The sequence below is a fragment of the Microplitis mediator genome, chromosome 9 (genome assembly GCF_029852145.1).
Source record: "Microplitis mediator isolate UGA2020A chromosome 9, iyMicMedi2.1, whole genome shotgun sequence".
Lineage (NCBI taxonomy): Eukaryota > Metazoa > Arthropoda > Insecta > Hymenoptera > Braconidae > Microplitis > Microplitis mediator.
Window position 1 is genome coordinate 5,966,557 of NC_079977.1, and position 19,771 is coordinate 5,986,327.

The window sequence follows — 19,771 nt, forward strand, 5'->3', positions numbered from 1 at the left end:
TAGCATGTTGTACCTAACATATATTTAAATATTTTAGCTCACTTGCACTCATATTTTAGTGGCACAGTACAAGGGCGAAGAAAAGGATACGAGTATAAGAGAGCGCACCGGCGTCTGCGTCGTTTTCTGTTGTCATATATATACGTATATATACCAAAGCTTTCCCTCGAGCTTTATTCTAACTGTGGTCCAGTTCCGATAGTGCGCGAGCCGCTATCACATCTCGCGGACGTTTTGTTATCTTATTTATCGTACGATTGTAGGAACGAACTTTTTTAAATTTTAAAAAAATTTTTTTAATTTAAAGAAAAATTTTTTTTGCTAATAATTTTTTTTACTTTTTTTTTATTGAAAAATTTTATAGTTTGTGAGATTTTATGTCAATGGTATGAAATTTTCTGAAATAAATTTTTTTCAAAATTTATGAGATAGAAAATTTTTAATTATTGAACAATTAAAATTTTTAAAAAAATTATTAATAGTTAAAATTTTCTGACAGTTTAAATTTCAGAAAAAAAAATCGTTTTATTAGTTAATAAAAAAACAAGAAATTGAAAAGTGTAAAGTGAATAAAAATATTTGTTTGATTGTTTTCACAGTTTGTGACATAATAAAATCAGCGAATAAACTCTCGTGTAAACAACGTTATCTATTTAAAATTTTATTTGTAATAATATTGAATTGGATGAAATTAAATATAATGGAGAGAAATTGGGTAAAAATAATAAAAATAAACGTGGGGAGATAATAGTTGAATTATGAGCCATCGAAAGACATTAACCCGCTTAATGTTGTTTGTAGTCAATCATCACCGTATTTGATCTGCTAACAAACATCCGTGCAAATGAGATCGCTGTGGTTTGATAACAAACGGGATCGAGTATTCATCGGAGATTTGCTCGGCATGACCATACTCCCGAATGTATTACCTCTTTGTTGAATAACCAATGGACGTATTACGAATTACAACTAAAGTAATTCATTGAACAAATTCGATTTATTTGTTATCGTTATTATTGAATTATTGTGAAGTTTTTAAAATATTCATCACGATGGAGGATTTGAGTTTGAATCAAATTAATAAAAAATTTTTTTACTTTATCTTCATAACTTTTCAATGGTAGATACGAGGTAATTTTATTATATATTTTAACTTCTTAAATTTTTTTTTTCAATGTAAAAATTTTATTTTTAATGAATCTGCTTACAATTTACTGTGATATTTTGGACGATCATTTTTTAAAAAAGTATTTAATATAATAAAAAATAATAAACTTTATGTTAGAAAAGTATTTGGGAAAGGGGGGGGGGGGGCAAAACGGGATACTTAACGAAAAATTTAGTTTTTAGGGACATAAATATCGTAAATTGGCTTCATTTTCATTCTATTTGAAATAAATATAACGAATTTTAGACTGCCATCAGAAAAAAAATTTTTATTTTCTGCGGGCAAAATGGGATACTCCAAAAAAAAGTAAATTTTTTTTTTTTTTTTCAAGTGAATAAAATTGATGTAATAATGTCTTTCTAAATTGATGTAAGTAATAAAATTTACGTGTTTCGGACGACGATACTCAATTTATCGGTAATTATTGTGAATAATTTTAGAGATTTATCTTTCATTAACGATGAATCAGTTATATCGTTACCGTTATTTATTATAAATTTTAATACTTATGTTAAAAATAATGTTAGTTAGTTTTCATTCCAAAGAAATTATTTTTATAAGAAAAATAATTAAATATTGAATATTAGAAAATTAACATAACTGTTAATAATGTGATATTATAGCACTAAAGTTATAAAATATTACAAAATTATGAAAGTTACAATGTAACAGTTAAAATTATGATGATTACCAATGTTTCAGTTGTAGAGTTTTTATTAGTATTATTGTTGTTATTGTTCTTGAGTTAATTAAAGAAATAAATTTCTTAATTTGTGATACTTCTAGAAAATAAATTTGTAGTACGATAAAATTTGTACATTTTTTTCATTTATACTTTTCGCAAAAAATATAAAAATGTTTTTTTTTAGCTTTTAATAGTGTAAAATGATACTAGATGTCATTTTTTACCATTTTCGAAAGTTTTTCGAGAAAAAAAAATTTTGACGAAATTTTGAGGGTATCCCATTTTGCCGGCCTATCCCGTTTTGCCTCCCCTTCCCCTATCAAAGTAGACTAATACAAAGAATGCATAGAATTAGCAAGACAATTATGTGTACTGACTATGTATAGCGTAATATTATGGTATGTTATGGTTATATAGGTTAGGCATATAAATATTAGAACACTAATCAATTTATATGATTTCTTTGTAGAGCGTGATGAAGCAATAATAAATTGCGAAACGTTGCAAGTAATAATTCGTTAAATTACATCTATCTTTTGTTCCTATATCCTCTGATACTAATTCATTAAATAAACTAAGGATCTGATTAAAATTCAATTTTATTTTTGCTCAAGAATTAATTTGAAAAAAATAAATTTATTTATTGTTAATTGAAAAATAATTTTTTATACTAGTAATCAAGTTCGTAAAGAAATTTTTTTTTCAAGCCTAGAAATTTTAATTGTGTTGAAAATATTTTTTTTAACAAAAATTAATTTTTCTTATTAGAAAAGTGTTTCAATGTAAAAGATTATACTTTGACGTTAGTCACCTTCACTTTTGAAATTTTCTATAAAAATTTTATGACAAAGTGCGAGAAAAAAAAATTTATTACTTTAGTATCTGGAATAAAATTTACGACCCCATTGTGTGATAAAAAAAATTATTATTGTATTTTAAATTTACAATATCTGTCATTAAATTATCGAACTTTATATAATGTAATTCACAAATTGAAATTCAAAGTTTCATAAAAAAATTCATAGATGACATACAAATTAAAGCTAGCTTATAATAAATCACCGTAAGCTTTTATAAACTTAACAGTAAATAAGGAATATTATTATCTGTAGTGAAATTTCTACCACTAGACAGAAAAGTCTGATATTTATTTTTATTAAAAGTAAACCAGTAGTTTGTGTATTTTTATAAGATATTGGTTTTCGTTTTGTCATTATCCTGCCATTCTAAGCGCAGAAGTGGTAAATTATGCAGAAATAGCATAGTAAGTTACTTCTGTGCTTAGCACAGCAATCAACGATTAAAAGCTAATAAACATAAAAAATAATTTCCAAATATAGGGGAGGGAGGGGCAAAAGGGGATACTTAAGGAAATACCAAGTTTTCGAGGACTCAAATACGCTAAATCTTTTTTTTTAATGATATTCAAAGTAAATGGAAGAAATTTTCAGTTTCCGTTGAAAAAAAAAAATTTTCATTTCTGCGGGCAAAGTGGGGTACCCCCTATAAAACGTAAAAAAAAATTTTTTTTGGATTTTAAACGAATTTGATAAAGTTGAATTTTTTTTTAAGTAATTTACATGAAGAAAAATTACATTTTACATGTTTATTGGATACAAAAGAAGAAAAAAAATTTTTAATAGTTTTTATCATAAAACAAACGTCATTAATATTTTTCAACTGACAATTGATTTTTGAAAAAGTTTATCAAAAAAAAATTCAAAGTAACGCTTAATTATATTTACAGAAGTGATTTTCGAATGTTTAAAAACCATTTAAAATATAAAATTTTTTTTTTATCAAATTTTGGGGGTACCCCGTTTTGCCTACCCTACCCTCTTTTGCCCCCCTACCCCTATAATATATAAGGCCAAGTAACGTCGGTTTACTGCATTGCATGATTTTAAAATTCAACATATTACTTTATAATTGATCAGTTTAAGATCCAACAATTCAAAATAAATTATATATCAGAGGAATAAGGATCATATAAACATCAAAACACCAACAGTATTGGAATACGCAACGTTTCGCTATATTTTATAGCTCCTTCAGGCTCTGTACAACATAAAAACATATATAATAATCACAAGACTTACATTAAGTACATACAATCTTAGATAAAAAATTTTTTTATACCTCCACTCACATGCGTGTACTTACATGCGTGTTGATAACCTGTAACTCGAGTGACTTCTGTTCTGTTATTATAATTTTAATATTGAGTCAAGTAATTAAAAATAATTAAGATTATGTTGTATAGCGTAACGTATACAACATGATGAAATATGTATGTATGCAAGGCTGGAATGATTATGACACGATACGAAAACGTGTATTGGAGGTATAAAAAAACTTTTCATCTAAGATTGTATGTACTTAATGTAAGTCTTGTGATTATTATATATGTTCTTATGTTGTACAGAACCTGAAGAAGCTATAAAATATAGCAAAACGTTGCGTATTCCAATACTGTTGGTGTGTTGATATTTATTTGATCCTTATTCCTCTGATATATAATTTATATTACTTTATGTCACAAAATTACAATAATTTTTTGTGATAACGTATTGTAAAATCAGAAACATTTCAAATAGTGACTATTCGGCTATTCTAGTATCCCCTAAAGGGACAATTCTATTGCAAGAAAAATTTCATACGTGAAAAAAAATTGATTTTCACAAAACTCAATGAAGAATATTTGAAAAATCAGAGTCAATAAGTGAAGGGTATAAGTGGAACAAGAATAGGTAAAAAAAAAATTTGTAAAGATAACGAATTTAAACCTCAACGGGTCATAGGATTCAATTTTCTCCGATCAACTTCCTTGAAGTTAATTCGAGCGAGATCTTCGAGTTTTACGTCTAGTGCCACTAGCTGCAGCATCGATCTATCTTTCGAATATATACCAACTGCTCCTACTGCACCTTCAACAGACTTCATCTCTTTCAATCCCATTATATACGTTACATAGATACATCTATCTCAACACAACTTCTATAGTAGCTTACTCATCCGTTTATCATTTTACCCGCGTACTCTTTGGCTTTTCCAACAGAATAAATTCATGAATTTATATACCTACCTAAATATACCCACCACGCTACCATCCGGTATTAGATAAACAACAACACAAAAATAAAAAATATATATATTTGAAGAACAATAAAACCCATGGGTTTTATAAATTCATCGAAAATTTATACGGTAACAGTTCAAAAGAAAAATATTCTTTTTACTACACTGAAAAAACGAAATATTTGCCGCAAATAAACCGATGATTCTTTAAATATTTATTTACGAAAAACAAATATAGTTTATTCAACTAAATATAACAGTTAATAAAAATATCGTTATTATTGGTGATAAAGAATTTGAATTTGCGATTAATAACTGACAATTTTTTCGATACTAAATATACATTTAAAACATATGACAATACTTTAATTTCATCGAGTATAAAACAACCGCTATATTGATAATATTTATTACACTGAAAAAAAAATATTGCTGTAATAGCAATACCGTTAGGTTATAGTAATCATCTAAAGTTTGGAAAATCGTAGATCGTTAATATAGTAATATTTTATTTGCGTAAAGGCTAGATTGCTATTTTACCCACTCTCTAAACATGAATAAGTGAAATAAGTGAATATTTACTAATTCTGAGTGCCAATCGAACCACTTTTTGAAATTATGGTTAAATTCACAATACTTTTATTTAAAATTGAAAATAGTTAAAGCAGCAATCTAGTATTGCCAAGTTAACGATATACATTTTGTTATGACAACTATCTACCATTAGCAATACTTCAGATGGTTACGATAACCAAATTTTCTTTTCAGTCTAGTTTTATACACTGTAAAAAATCGGGAGTGAAAACGCATTTTATTTAAATCCAGATACACTTCGGAACTCCGGAGTTTTCAAAAAAATCACACCGAATACGGAGTAAATAGGGAATTTTTGGATTTCAGCAATGTAGAATATTTCAATTCGCATCTACTTTGATCTGGAGTTTAACTGATAAAATAAACTTCCCTCTGGAGTGAATTTCGCACTGAGGGGATTAAATAAATACAAAATCATCCGCTTCGCATTTAATTTACATTCGAATTCACTCCGGATGAATTCACGTTCACTCTGTAAATTTTTTTCACAGTACTTATTATTGCATTATTTTTCAGTAAAAAGAATAGAAACATAAAGTAATTAAATTTATTAATAAATTTCAATAGTTACTCAAAATTCAGATATACTTACTGTGAGGAAAGTAAACTGAAACCACTGAAGGGGTCTGATAATTTATTATTTTTGTAATAAGTAAAACTATTCCACACAGACAAAAAAAATATGTGCTGCGAACTATCATCAATTCGCTTAAACGAGCCGTCTTTCACTCAAAATTCGGTGTCTTTATCCAACAGCGACTTTAACAAGAAAGCGAAATGTAGTTAGCAGTACATTTTTTTTTCTCAGTGCATAAGTACAAAATACAAACACAGTAATTTTTAATTTATGATTTATGAACTTGATAACACTTTTTACTTTTGGAATTGTGATTTATACTTATAACAAAAGTAAAAACTATCATACCCTATTAGTGGGTTTAGTGTACTTTCCACACAGTGATTTATCGTATACCTCAAGCGCGAAAGCCTTAAGGGTGCTTTATGAACGGTTTTTTCCGACAATTTCATTCACACAAAAATATTTCTACACGGAGAGAAAAATATCGTCAGAGTGAGTATACGTATCGTTATTCTGGCTATACGCTGTATAAATTTACTTAACGATACGCCGTATGGCCAATTCAACTATACAGAGTTTCCTCACAGTGGATCGTCAAAATGACGATCCGTATCCTTATTTTAGGCATTTTATGAATCGCTGACATGACTATTGCGCAAACTTTGTACTTAGGCAGCCGGCAACTGAGAACGATAAAACACATAGCCAATTTAGCTATACGGATCCTCACGCTGACAAAACAGATATCAACGAAACTACATATGTTTACAAAGGCTATTTGTCGTATTTTTAAGTTAAATAAATGAATTTGAATGAAATGAATCATTCTAACCTAAACGTACATCTTTAAATTAACGATACTTTAGACTGTTAAATTAACATGTGAGTATTCTGAAAGAAGGTATACGAATCGTTATTCTGACGATACGTAATTTGAAGATACATTGGATAGTCATTCTGACGATATTTTTCTCTCCGTGTACACTTTTTTAATTACACTAAAATAGCCTCGCAGATTTGAATCACGGTGGAAACACGTTGGGTTTGTTCCATTTAACCACTGTGATTGCGCGGTGTATCAACCGTGATTCCACGGTGGCTTGACCACTGTGTATACACGGTGTTTCCACTGTAATTACGCGGTGGATACACCGTGGAACCACGGTGGTGAAATAGTACAAAGCCACCGCGTAATCACAGTGGATACACTGTGTATACCCAGTGTTAAAATGGAACAAACCCACTGTGTAACCACGGTGGATCCATGGTGTTTACACTTCCACGGTGTTTACACTTCCACGGTGTTTACACTTCCACGGTGTTTACACTTCCACGGTGTTTCCACCGTGATTCAAATCTGCGAGAGTAGGTTAAATTGTATATTAGCATATAGAGAATTTATTAAGGAACAATTTGAACCCAACATTGAGTTGATTCGTTATATTATTAATTTAAAATAAATTATTTTAACTCAAGAAACCAGTGAACTGAAGTCAATTGTTACGTACGAAACTTTGTAAAGACGATAACTCTCAATAGACACAATTAATCGGCCCAAATTTTTGTTTATTATTTTGGTATTTTTTATCACAAGAACCTTATTGAAAATTGCTATTTAAATCCTTTTAGTTTAATTGTAATTAATTAAAAACGTAAAACTGATTATTCACGAAAAATGTAGCTTCCATTTTTATTTTTACTGTTGTTATTATTTTTTTCATTTTTCTCTCCATCAACTACTGGCAGCAGTACTGGCGTAATAGCATAGGTTTGAAAAAAAATGAGCGACATCTAAGACAAAAAGGTGGGATATTAAAAAAAAATATTAAATTTAAAATATGAAATAAAAACATGTAAAAGAAAATAAGAAATAAAAAATAAAATGAGCGATTGAAGTGTGTGCACTTTTAGATTTTCCAACGTTTTTATTTATTTGATGTCTACTTTTTTTTTCGTGTACTACTATTTTTAATTTTTGTAAAAGAGTTTAAACAATTTTTAGTGCCATGAAATGTAAAACAGTTAACTTTAAGAGCATACACGGTTGGTTTACTTTGTAAGCGATCGCGGTGAATTGTTGATTTCCATCCGATGTTTTGGGAACTTGCGCTATTAGTACACCGAGTTATTATATATAATAGCAATGAGTGAGTAGTTTCAAGTTTGTTTAAAACTGGAATCTTACTGACAAGTTTGCTTGCTTAATTATTATTAAGTATAACGTTTTCGTAAATTATTAATATTCATTATTTGTTACTAATAAATAACATTTAGTTGAAGTTTTTGTTATAATTTATTTGTTGGAATGTGAAATTGAGCTATGGCGTGTGTTTAATTTTTATCAGACTTTTGGGCATTATATACAAAAAGTTCACTGGACTATTTTATTTATTTACTTGTTTTTATAGAAAGAAAATTATCATTTTTTATTACTACAATTTTTGATTTGAAAGCCGAAATTTTTTTCCTAAATTTCGAACAAGAAAAATTTGATGTTTCATATTTCTTCAAATACCCGGGAAAAAAAGTTTATATCTGGCCAAATATAATTAGATATGACTATATAAGATCATATATGATTCATATAAGATCATATAGATTCATATATGTTTATTAGGGTGCTCCGTTTGAAACGAAGATTTTTTTTTTTTCGTTCCCCATCAAAAATCTTGTTCTACATGTAAAAATAAAAATTCAGTGAAATTTTGGGCTCTTAATAACAATTTTAAGAACTGGAACAACGTCGTTGAAGTTTTCTCATGCTAAAAGCATGTAAATTTTGATTCTTTTCTTTTTATCGAATAAAACTCAGCCCCATATTCACGTATCTTATCGCTTCAAAGTTTTGTTGGTAGAGAATTGTATGCTCTTTGAAAAAGCTTATATGTGCTTAGCAGTACCTTCAACTACAGCCCTCGTGGAAGCCTTGAAAGTCTAATTTCCTAAGAAATTAGTGGTTTTTTGTTGTTAACTTGTAATCAGTTGACTTTTGGGAAAAAAAGGACATGACATTTTTTGTAGAAAATTTAGTCTTCTACAAAAAAGTTCTTATAAGTCAAATCTCTAAAATCAATATTTGAAAAGATATATGAACTTTAACAAAGTAAAATTCAAAATTTTCGCTAAATGTCAATGTTCAATACTATAAAAAATATATTCAGTTATAAACTTATAGTAAGTATCAATTAATGTATATTTATATAAAATATAAAATGCCCGTAATTATTCATCGAAATTGTTCTTAAGTACCAACCTCATTTGCAATTCTTTTCAAAATTTGAATGATTAAGACACAGGTTTGAAGAATCTCGTTCGAATTTTCAATTTCCTTGGGACCTAACAGATGAATTATGTTCGAAAAAACATGTTTTATGTAATGGTTTTTAATTACAAAACCATTAATCTTGATATTTAGCTAAAATTTTGAATTTCACTTAGTTAAAGTTCATGTATCTTTTTAAATATTGATTGTAGAAATTTGACTTATAAGAACTTTTTTGTAGAAGACTAAATTTTCTACAAAAAATGTCATGTATTTTTTTTCCCAAAAGTCAACCGTTTACAAGTTAACAACAAAAAACCACTAATTTCGTAGGAAATTAGACTTTCAAGGCTTCCACGAGGGCTGTAGTTGAAGGTACTGCTAAGCACATATAGGCTTTTTCAAAGAGCATACAATTCTCTTCCAAGAAAACTTTGAACCGATATGATACGTGAATATGGGGCTGAGTTTTATTCGATAAAAAGAAAAGAATCAAAATTTACATGCTTTTAGCATGAGAAAACTTCAACGACGTTGTTCCAGTTCTTAAAATTGTTATTAAGAGCCCAAAATTTCACAGAATTTTTATTTTTACATGTAGAACAAGATTTTTGATGGGGAACGAAAAAAAAAAAATCTTCGTTTCAAACGGAGCACCCTAATGTTTATATATATGAGTCATACATGTTTATATATGAACATATATAAAGGAAAAAACATTTCTTCTAACTTATACACGAATCATATAAGATCATATATGGTCATATATGAAACAACATAAAGTATTCACTTATATATTTAATCATATATGATCAGACACGGCCAATTTTCATGTATGATCATATATGACCTTATAGGTATGCTCATATATGATTATATCTAAGTATATATGACCAGACATTAACTTTTTTCCCGGGTATCCAAAACCAAACTACTAAATATAAAATTTTCAATTATAAAACTCTATAATTTCACGAGAACTAATGTCCTACTAGACAAATTTTCCCAATTGTCAGCTACCTTTAAACAATTGTTATCACCCTTGTAAAAAATTTTTTGGTTCCCAACCAGAATATTTTCAAAGCTCTCTAAATTTTCTTAATGAAATAACCCAAAACTAGCCCTTTGATCATAAAATATTCTCGTATCTACCACACCCTAATTTCCTCAATTCATTAAAAATTATAAATGCTCTTGGTCGCGTTCAATTAAATTTTAAGCTCATATCATGAGGACATCAAACGGTAATGAGCAGACTCTCAAATCATTTATTAGTCAGTAGTCCATCCATCCATCCATCCATCCATCCATCTAAATACACACACATCCTAATTTCTAATATACGTGCTCGGACTCATGATTAAGGATCATAACAGCATTAGGAACTTAATTTCCGGCATTCGAAGCACATGGATTTCACCTCTATGTATTTATAGGACGTATTTATCTTCCTATCCCTGTACACACACACATACATACATACATATATATATTATATATAAACCGTAAATCAGAAAATCTAAAACCGGTTATACCCAGATCCAAACCCTAGTCTTCAAGATCCTTCATCCCGATGTACTATGTCTTCATTTATTTTAACAGTAAACCTTAATGTCTATCTCTATTTATTTTTATTCTGAACCTCATAATTCATTATTTATTTTGCTCTATTTCCATCAAATGTTAATAATTAATTTTATCTAATATATTAACCTATTATTTAATATAATATTTACTTATTACACAAGTATAAAAAAAATATTAGGGTTTTTTTTTTATCTCAAGATTAAGATGGCATTATTTTGAAAGACAGAAGGATAACGTTTGGAGATAAAATATCTCTTGAGTTAAAAAAAAAAGCAATAAAAGCTAGTTCTGAGTGGTTAGAACGTGCCAGGAGGTCTTTAGGTCTTCAGGGTCGTGTTATCTAGGACTTTAGAGAGCTGGAAAACTTTTTAACGCAGGGTGATATGTTGGCGTGTGTGAGCGTGACTCATATGGGTAAATGGGGTAAGAGTTGATTTTAACGGCGACTAACTTTGTAAAGCTGGGGATGACATTTTTAAACATTTCTCGAAGAATATATATGTTGTCATTAAATTTTAAGTTTTAGTTTGTAGATAAAGGCTAAAAGTCAGGAGCTTTTTATAGTTTGATGATTAATAAAGTAAGGAACGTGTTTCAAATTATTTTATTGAGACAATGATCACGTAATTTTGATGTCATTTTATTTTAATTGGCTTTAAAAATAATGATATTTAAGTAATTTAAATAATAGTAGTTTATCTATCGAGTGCGATCGTGTTTAACCTTTCGTTACTCGCGCTATGAGCGTGACGCCGCCTTTTTGACTAAAATTGCAATAAAAATTATTGTATGGGTATATGTGACTTTATATTTAACCAATTCTCTTTTTGAAATCTATATTTTTGTTAAATATGATTATAATTGATAAATATACATTTTAAATATAAAAAAAGTATATTTATGTATTACATGAATGTAAAAAAGCGGCACAGTGCTCATTATGCGAGTTAAATCGTCGATTCAATTTTTGTGACCACGTTGCCAAACTTACTGTTGTTACTGTAAGAAATAATTCATTATAGCATTATAATTTGGCAACGTCGCATTTCCTTTAGCATAGGCGGCACAGTGTTCGCAGCGCGATTAAAATCGTCGGGCGAGTGGACGCGAGTAACGAAAGGTTAAGACGCGAGGTGTAAAGATCGGTGCCCGAGCCGAAGGCGAGGGTACCAACACACGAGCGTCTTAGACTCGATTGTACTGAATAAATACATTAGTTTTTGTCACAGATATTTGAAATGTACTACTTTTAGTGTCTATAAATGGCAGGTTATAAATCCGCGTTTATTTATTTGGTAAGATTGTTGTGAGTATTTGTTGAAAATTAGAGAGAAGTCGGTAAGTGTGTTAATTAACATGATGATAAATTTTGTCACAAGATGGCTCGTTGAGTTAATTCGATATTTTTTGGTCGCTTACTATCGCACATGTAACCAAAAAATAATTTTTTGATCCTTTATCAACGTCACCATTATAACGATTAGGTATTTTTTTACCAGCTGTATCTTTTCTAATATTTTCAGTTACCGGTTATAGGCGCTAAATGTCGTACATTTCAAGTGTCTGTCACAAAAAATATTTTTTATTTTTACTGTGCCAAAAAAAAGTGTTATTTCCAGAAGCATTTAGAGTATTGAGAATCCTAGGTAGTTATCATAACAAAATGTCAGGTTAGATTGGCAGTAGGGGGGGGGGGGCAAACTAGCCCCCGAAAGAAAATGTCGATAGTATGAGTTTTTTTCAGTCTACAAATAAATATTCGGTAGCAATATGACCCAGAAATGAAGAAAAGAAAATTCGAATGTGGGGCTAAGTGGGCCGCCCTAAAAAAAAAATGAACTTTAATTATTTTCACTAAATTTTATTTTCTGCAAATTCTAAATTTTAAAACTTCTTAAGATTGAGTTTGATTTTTTTATTTCCATGCATAAAAAAAGTAAAATTGATATGAATTTTTAAATTGAGAAACTTATATTGGTTTTAAAAAATAAATTTTATCGATTTCGAATCTATTATTCTAAGCCTTCTAAAACAGTAATTATTTGAGTGCCATACGGTCACGAGTTTATTGGTTGTAAAAGTCAAAAGTATGATATTAATACGTGACTATTAATAACTGGGCGAGAAATTACCGTACAAAGCTCATCAAGCGTTCGAATTAAAGCGGAAAGATCAATCTAAAATTACGATACAAATAATAATAAAAAAATTCAGTTCAATCGATAAAAGTTTGCTAAGTTAAAAAAAACTATTAAAATTTTTTTTGTTCTTCAATTTTTTTTTAAATACTTTCTATAGAAACTTATATATATATTTATATTTACCGACACAAAAAAAATTTTTTATATATATGTTTTATAAAATTTCGTGTTTATTTATTTTTTAATTAATTATATTATTTATAAATTTCCATAGTTGAATATATAATTACATCCCACGTAAATTTTTTTGTTTGATAAGAAAAAATTCAATTAAAAAAAATTTCAAAAGTATCATAGTTGCGAATTTTATTTATATTAAATTTTTTTACCAACTCTAGCCAATTGCAAAACCTCCAAATCAAATACTAACATAAAATAATTCTAATTTTCAATAAAAACCCTCGAGCTACTTTATAATTTTTTACTCTCACGCAATCCATTGATGCCGACATACTTCCCACTGAATTGGAATAATAAAATTAAATCAACATATTTTTTAATTTTTAATAAATTAAACTAGTACTTGATAATTAAAATTTTTTGTGAAATTAATTAAATTACTGATTAATTTTTTAAAAATGAATAATTTAGTTATCGATTTGCTATGAGCCAAAAAACATATTAATTAGTATATATATTTGATCTTATATATACGTTGATTAGAATAATAACAATGGATCTAAAGCTATTGCTGTTAATGAATGTAGACTGAAAGAGATACGTACATGTACTTTAGAGTATTAACATCCTCTTTGATGAACTACTTTATTATACCTATCTATATATATATACATCGCTGATAAGTGATACGTTGGCATAACTGGGTAAATATTAATTTGGAATAAAACTTATCGTATGCTGATACATCTTGAAGATATTCTAGATTTTTTTATGCAAATAAATATTAACCTACTTTATTTTAAATACTGATATATCAAAAATGATATACATCATGTAATATTTAATTTATGGAAGTAAATGAAATATTCATGTACCTGAAAAAAGAAATGTTTTTCGCGCAATGAAAATTAAAAAAATGTATGTGATTCGACTGCTTAAGGGGTAGATCCGGAGGTTGGGGTGACTGAAATTTTGGGCTGGTACACTAGTACTTATGCGAAACATTTCAGAAATCTAGATCCAGTTGATTTTTTACTTTTCATTTTGTTTTTTTATTTTCGTTCAGAGAAAAACGTTCCGATCTTCAGGCAGATAAATATTAATTTGAATTTAAAAAAAAATAGTTTAGATAAATTTAAATAATTCACTCTAAAACCAAGTGTGTAGTCAAAATTAACACACTTTCCAAATAACATTGAAACGCCATAAGTAATCTATAGATATTTAATACACCGTGAAACGTGTTTTAAATATGTACCTGAAGATCGGAACGTTTTACGTGAAACGTAAATAAAAAACAAAACGAAAAGTAGAAGATCTACTGAATCTAAACTCTGGAATGTCTCGCATACGCGCTAATATGTCAGCCGGAAATTGCAGGCCACTTCTAACTACTCCTTCAGCAGTCAAATTACATAAATTTGTCATTTTCGTTGCGTGAAAAACGTCCCGTTCTTCAAATACATTTTTAAATGACTACAAAAAACTATAGTTTTGTTTATGGCCTTAGACATAGGACACATTTAATATGTATTTAAATAATACACTTGTAACACACTTGGTTTTAGAGTGTTGTCAATTGAGATATGACTTAGTGTTTTAAATGATTTTTTTTATAAAGTCCTCCCAGAGAGTAAGTCGCCTTCGGTTTTTACCTCCACTATTTAAAAACATATCTAATCTCACGCCATTATTACACATTGACAGTACACAGTTAGAAATTTTGTGTTAAATTTAACACAATTCGTGTGTTGCAAAGAGTCTACAGAAATTTTTGTGTTAATTTAACACATTGCGTTTGTGTTGATCTTTAACACAAATTTTATGTTAAATAATTGAACACAAAATCTGTTATTTTGACAGAAAATTTGTGGAAATTTAACAGACTTTTTGTGTTAAAATTAACTAATAAATATAAGCACATAACCGAACTAACTCAAGTATATTGATCTACCCTTAGTACAACTTTTGTAAATTTAACAAACAATTAGTTCGATTTTCTGTGATTTTTTTAAAAAACGGAGCTAAGAATTATCCTCCCGTAAAATGAAAATAAAAAATCATTGAACCTGATCATAAAAATATTAAAGTTATCTATGATTATATTTAATTGTAAATCAATTATAATCCAAGTTTCCTTGCAGACAATGCTGCTGCAATGCTTTGCTTGGTTATAGTAATAAAGAAACGCGCGGGAGTGTTTAGCTAAACAACACAAATTTTGTGTTAATTTTTGAATAACACAGAAATGTGTAACATTACAGATTTTCTAATCATTTAACATAAAAAATCAGTTCAAGTAAAATAACACAAACAGTTTATGTTGAATTAACAAATTTCTGTGTTGAAAATCAACACAAAAAAATTAACCAAATAATTTTTTAACACAAATACACAATATTTCTAATTGTTTAAAAAGTATTTGTAGAAAATTTGATCTTCTACAATTTGGTATTCTGTAAAAATAATGAAAAGTTGATAGTTTTTCTTACTGAGGTTTAAAGTTTGAAAACGGTGTATATTAATTTTGATGGCTTTGTATAGCAAAAGTACTGAAAATAGAAAGAAAGTTAAGAGAAGTTTTTTTGTAGGAAATTTAACTGTCTACAATTTTGTATTTGGTAAAAAATTATGTAAAGTCAGTAGTTGTTGAATTATGGAGTTGAACAGTTAGAAACAAATTTAATTATTAAAAAAGTAAATGAACATAACACTTGGCACCAAATAGAGCGCAATCAGCTAATTGATAATAAATTTTATTATTAGTCTTAAGAAAAAAATTGTCAGAGCGTAAAATTTTAATTATTAAAACATTAAATTATTTTCTATTGTGTAAAATTTCTCTATAATAAATGTTATCATTGTGAGTGTTGGGATTATACCTCAATCACAAGATTTAAAGAGATAAAATCGCGAGGCTTATTGGATAAAATGGCTTTTACCTAAGTCTGACAATAGATGATTTTACTACTCGACCGGCTGGGCTGACTTAGTACGTTCTACTCTACTCAAACAATGGAATTAATTTTAGGAGCTCGTAAATTTTTTTTTTACACTCTCAATACTAAAACTTACAATGGGAATCTTTACTTACCAGCTGGCTGACCTTATTGAGACGTTAAAGTACTTTTTAAAAGACTATTCTGCTCAGAACAAATTATTATTATTACTATTTAAATAATTAATAAGTTGATCTAGAAGTTTTAAAGTTTTTTTTATATGTTTAATTTTCTACTCGATTGGCCATTTCTCAATAGTTATTGGCTATAAGTAAACATTATTAATAATGATTGGAAAGCTAATTAAATTTCTCACAACTTTGGTCTTTGTAAACAATACCATACTTTCAAAAGTTTAAAAAATGAAATCATTCACTTAAAAAAAAAAAAAAAAAAAAAAACTATTCGACATCCGAAATGGAAGCAGAATTCCCATTATTTATTTATTTAGTTTCAAGATAAAATTAATTTTTTTCGACATTTTTTAAGGATTTCGAGCTCAAAAACCGCCAAAAGTAAAATAATTTAAAAATTTAAATTGCCGCCTTTTCTTAAATACTGAACCGTTTTTCGAAATTTCTCAATTTGATCAAAACAATTTCCTAAGAATAAAAATTGCCTAAAGAATAAGTATACAAAGTTTCAAAATCATCCGTCAGAAACTTTCTAAGATATAATAATAACATTTTTACCGTAACACAAACCCAATCATGTAATTATGAATCTTTAGTAAAATTCGAGAAATTATCCTAAAATAAAAAAAGAAAAATTATGAATATACCTCATTTTATCAGGGAAAGGAGACACCCCCCCCCCCCCCCCGTGTGCCAGCATAATTTTTGAGACACAGAGCTGAAATTTTAGAAGGATTTGTTTTTTTTTATTAAAACAACTTTTGAAATGTATTTATTCAAAAAGAAATTTTTTTCTGACAGTCTAATATATATAGGGGAAGGAGAAGGGTAAACAGGGTACGCCCAAAATTTAATTTAAAAGAAATTTTTTAATTGAAATGGTTTTTAAACATTTCAAAGTCACTTTTGTAAATATAATTGAGCGTTATTTTGAATTTTTTTGTTAAGCTTTTTCAAAAATCAATTGTCAGTTGAAAAATATTAAGGACTTTTGTTTTATGATAAAAACTATTGAAAATTTGTTTTTCTTCTTTTGTATCCAATAATCATGCAAAATATAATTTTTCCCATAAAAAATATATATCCGAGTATATCCGGGCAAGTCTGCATATATGAGACATATATTTATATATATGTTGCATATATGCGACATATTCCAGATTTGTCCGGATATATATTTTTTTCGTATAGGTTCTTCATGTAAATTACTTGCGAAAAAATATTATTTAATCAAATTCATTTAAAATCCAGAATTTTTTTTTTACCTTTTTTAGGGGGACCCCATTTTGTCCGCAAATTTTTTTTTTTAACGGTAACTGAAAATTTTTTCTATTTACTTTGAATTTGAGTGTATTTGAGTGCTCGAAAACTTTTTATTTCCTTAAGTGCCCCCTTTTGCCCCTCCCTCCTCTATTATATACGTTTATAAACTTTCGAACCAATGATATCTTTACAACCAACTTGACAAATTATGATAGACAATCGCGAAATTCTTCGAAAATTCAACCATGAGGTCAAATGCAATAGATAGATTCTTATGAAATCTACTCAAAATTACGCTGGTTAAAATTTTAAAATTATTTTAAACAGATATTACTTTAGAATATATAATCTTAGGATATTTTACGATCAATTAAAAGTTATAGTTACTTCAATTTCTATTCTAATGATTCTCTCTAATATATATTTATTTCATAAATTCTCAAAGATATGACTTGCTAAAGTTATAATTTAAAATAAAAAAAAATGTATGTTACAGATGTACAAGTTGAGATTCGAAGCATCGAAATCAAGTCGTCGAATAAACGACGGCTGACTATGTCGTCAGATCATCGTGGATACCATCTTCACCACCTTCACCACAATCTCCAATTACCCTTACAATCAGCCAGCCATCAGTTCATTAAATTATTCATCTTACTGCTTCTCACATCAATAAATTACGCTGACTACTACAAAACTATTATTACACCTTCAACTACTGGTTCTACAACAGCAGCAACTAATAATAATAATAATCCGTCTTGGAATTCAAACAAAACCCAATTAATCACCAAGAACTTAAACTTGACAGACAATTATTACTATAAAGCAGCTGAGAATTCAATAACAATCCTTAAACGAGTTATTAAAGACTCTTCAAATGTCGTAAGGTATGACAACAATCTCCAATCTACACTCAAGTTCACTACTATAACTTCCACCTCAACCCCATCTCAAGCTCAAGCTCAAGCTACATCAGAATGCACGTCTATTGATTGCGGATATGATAAATCAGCTCCAACTCTATCTCCAACTCAATTTCCATTGCCAGCTTCAACTCCAAATGAGACAAATAATTTAACTCTTGACCCAAAAGTACTCTCGACAAGTGAGACCGTAGCATATAATGACCTGGCGACAACAAAACCCAGTTATAAAAATAAAAAAAAAGTAAAGTTATCAACAAGTTTGAATTTAGCGAGTGATATAGCCCGTGGTTATCGTGACAATGTGGGTGTTGATGATAAAAATGATACAGGGTTAGAAGAAAAAAGTTTTAATGGCAGTAATGATAAATTAGAGGTGACTATTCTAGGGCTATTTGAACTCTCACGTGGGAATGAAGCACGTCCGGAGGGATTCAGTGAATTCCAGGCTGCTAAGCTAGCTATCGATCGCATTAATCAGATGGAAATGTTGGACAAATTTCGACTGAGGCTCATTCACAACGATACTAAGGTAAACGTTACACTTTATGTAAATACAAAGTGTTTGTTCACTACGGAGGTTCTTAGACCCTCTTGAGTGTTAACTTGCAAATTAAATCGACTTTTTTTAGCGGTTAATTTTTTAATTGGGGGCGAGGTTCAAAGGCTAGCGGTAGATTCAGTAACGGTAGTAGCGACAAGCTTAGAATAAATTTTTTGTAGGGAATTTCATGCTCTATTGCTTTACAATTTGTAAAAAATTATGTCAAGTTTATATTTTTTGAACGATTGAGTTTTAACGTTGGTGGAAAAGTTTTTAAAATTAAATTCGGTAAATTATTGTGTTAATTTTAATAGCTTTTTATAATGACAGTATTGATAGAAAGATAGCGATTATTACTTTTTTTGTAGAATATTTAATTTTAAACAATTTTATATTAATCAAAAATTATTATTAAGCTCATAATTTTGAGCTGTAGAGCACAGGGGTGTGCGAATAGTTCGAACTTACAAATTATTCTTATCGAATAGAATCGAATCGAATAATTCGAAATTTCGAATTGTTCGTAAGTTTTCGAGTTATTAAAAAATTTACGAATAATTCCAAAATTTTATTTTGAACGTCTTAATATTGCATCAGATTTTCTAAAAATTCAAATCATTGTCAGAGGTA

General features: G+C 28.5%; 1 protein-coding gene across 1 annotated transcript in view; it reads left to right on the top strand.

Moving 5' to 3' along the window:
- Window positions 1-215: 215 nt before the first annotated feature.
- Window positions 216-19,771, top strand: part of LOC130675077 (gamma-aminobutyric acid type B receptor subunit 2) — a 107,011-nt gene continuing 87,455 nt past the window's right edge. The window contains exons 1-3 of the mRNA XM_057480562.1: window positions 216-386; window positions 500-1,131; window positions 18,168-19,129. Coding sequence (XP_057336545.1) covers window positions 18,227-19,129 — 903 coding nt within the window. The 5' untranslated portion in view covers window positions 216-386; window positions 500-1,131; window positions 18,168-18,226. The remainder of the gene's footprint in view (window positions 387-499; window positions 1,132-18,167; window positions 19,130-19,771) is intronic.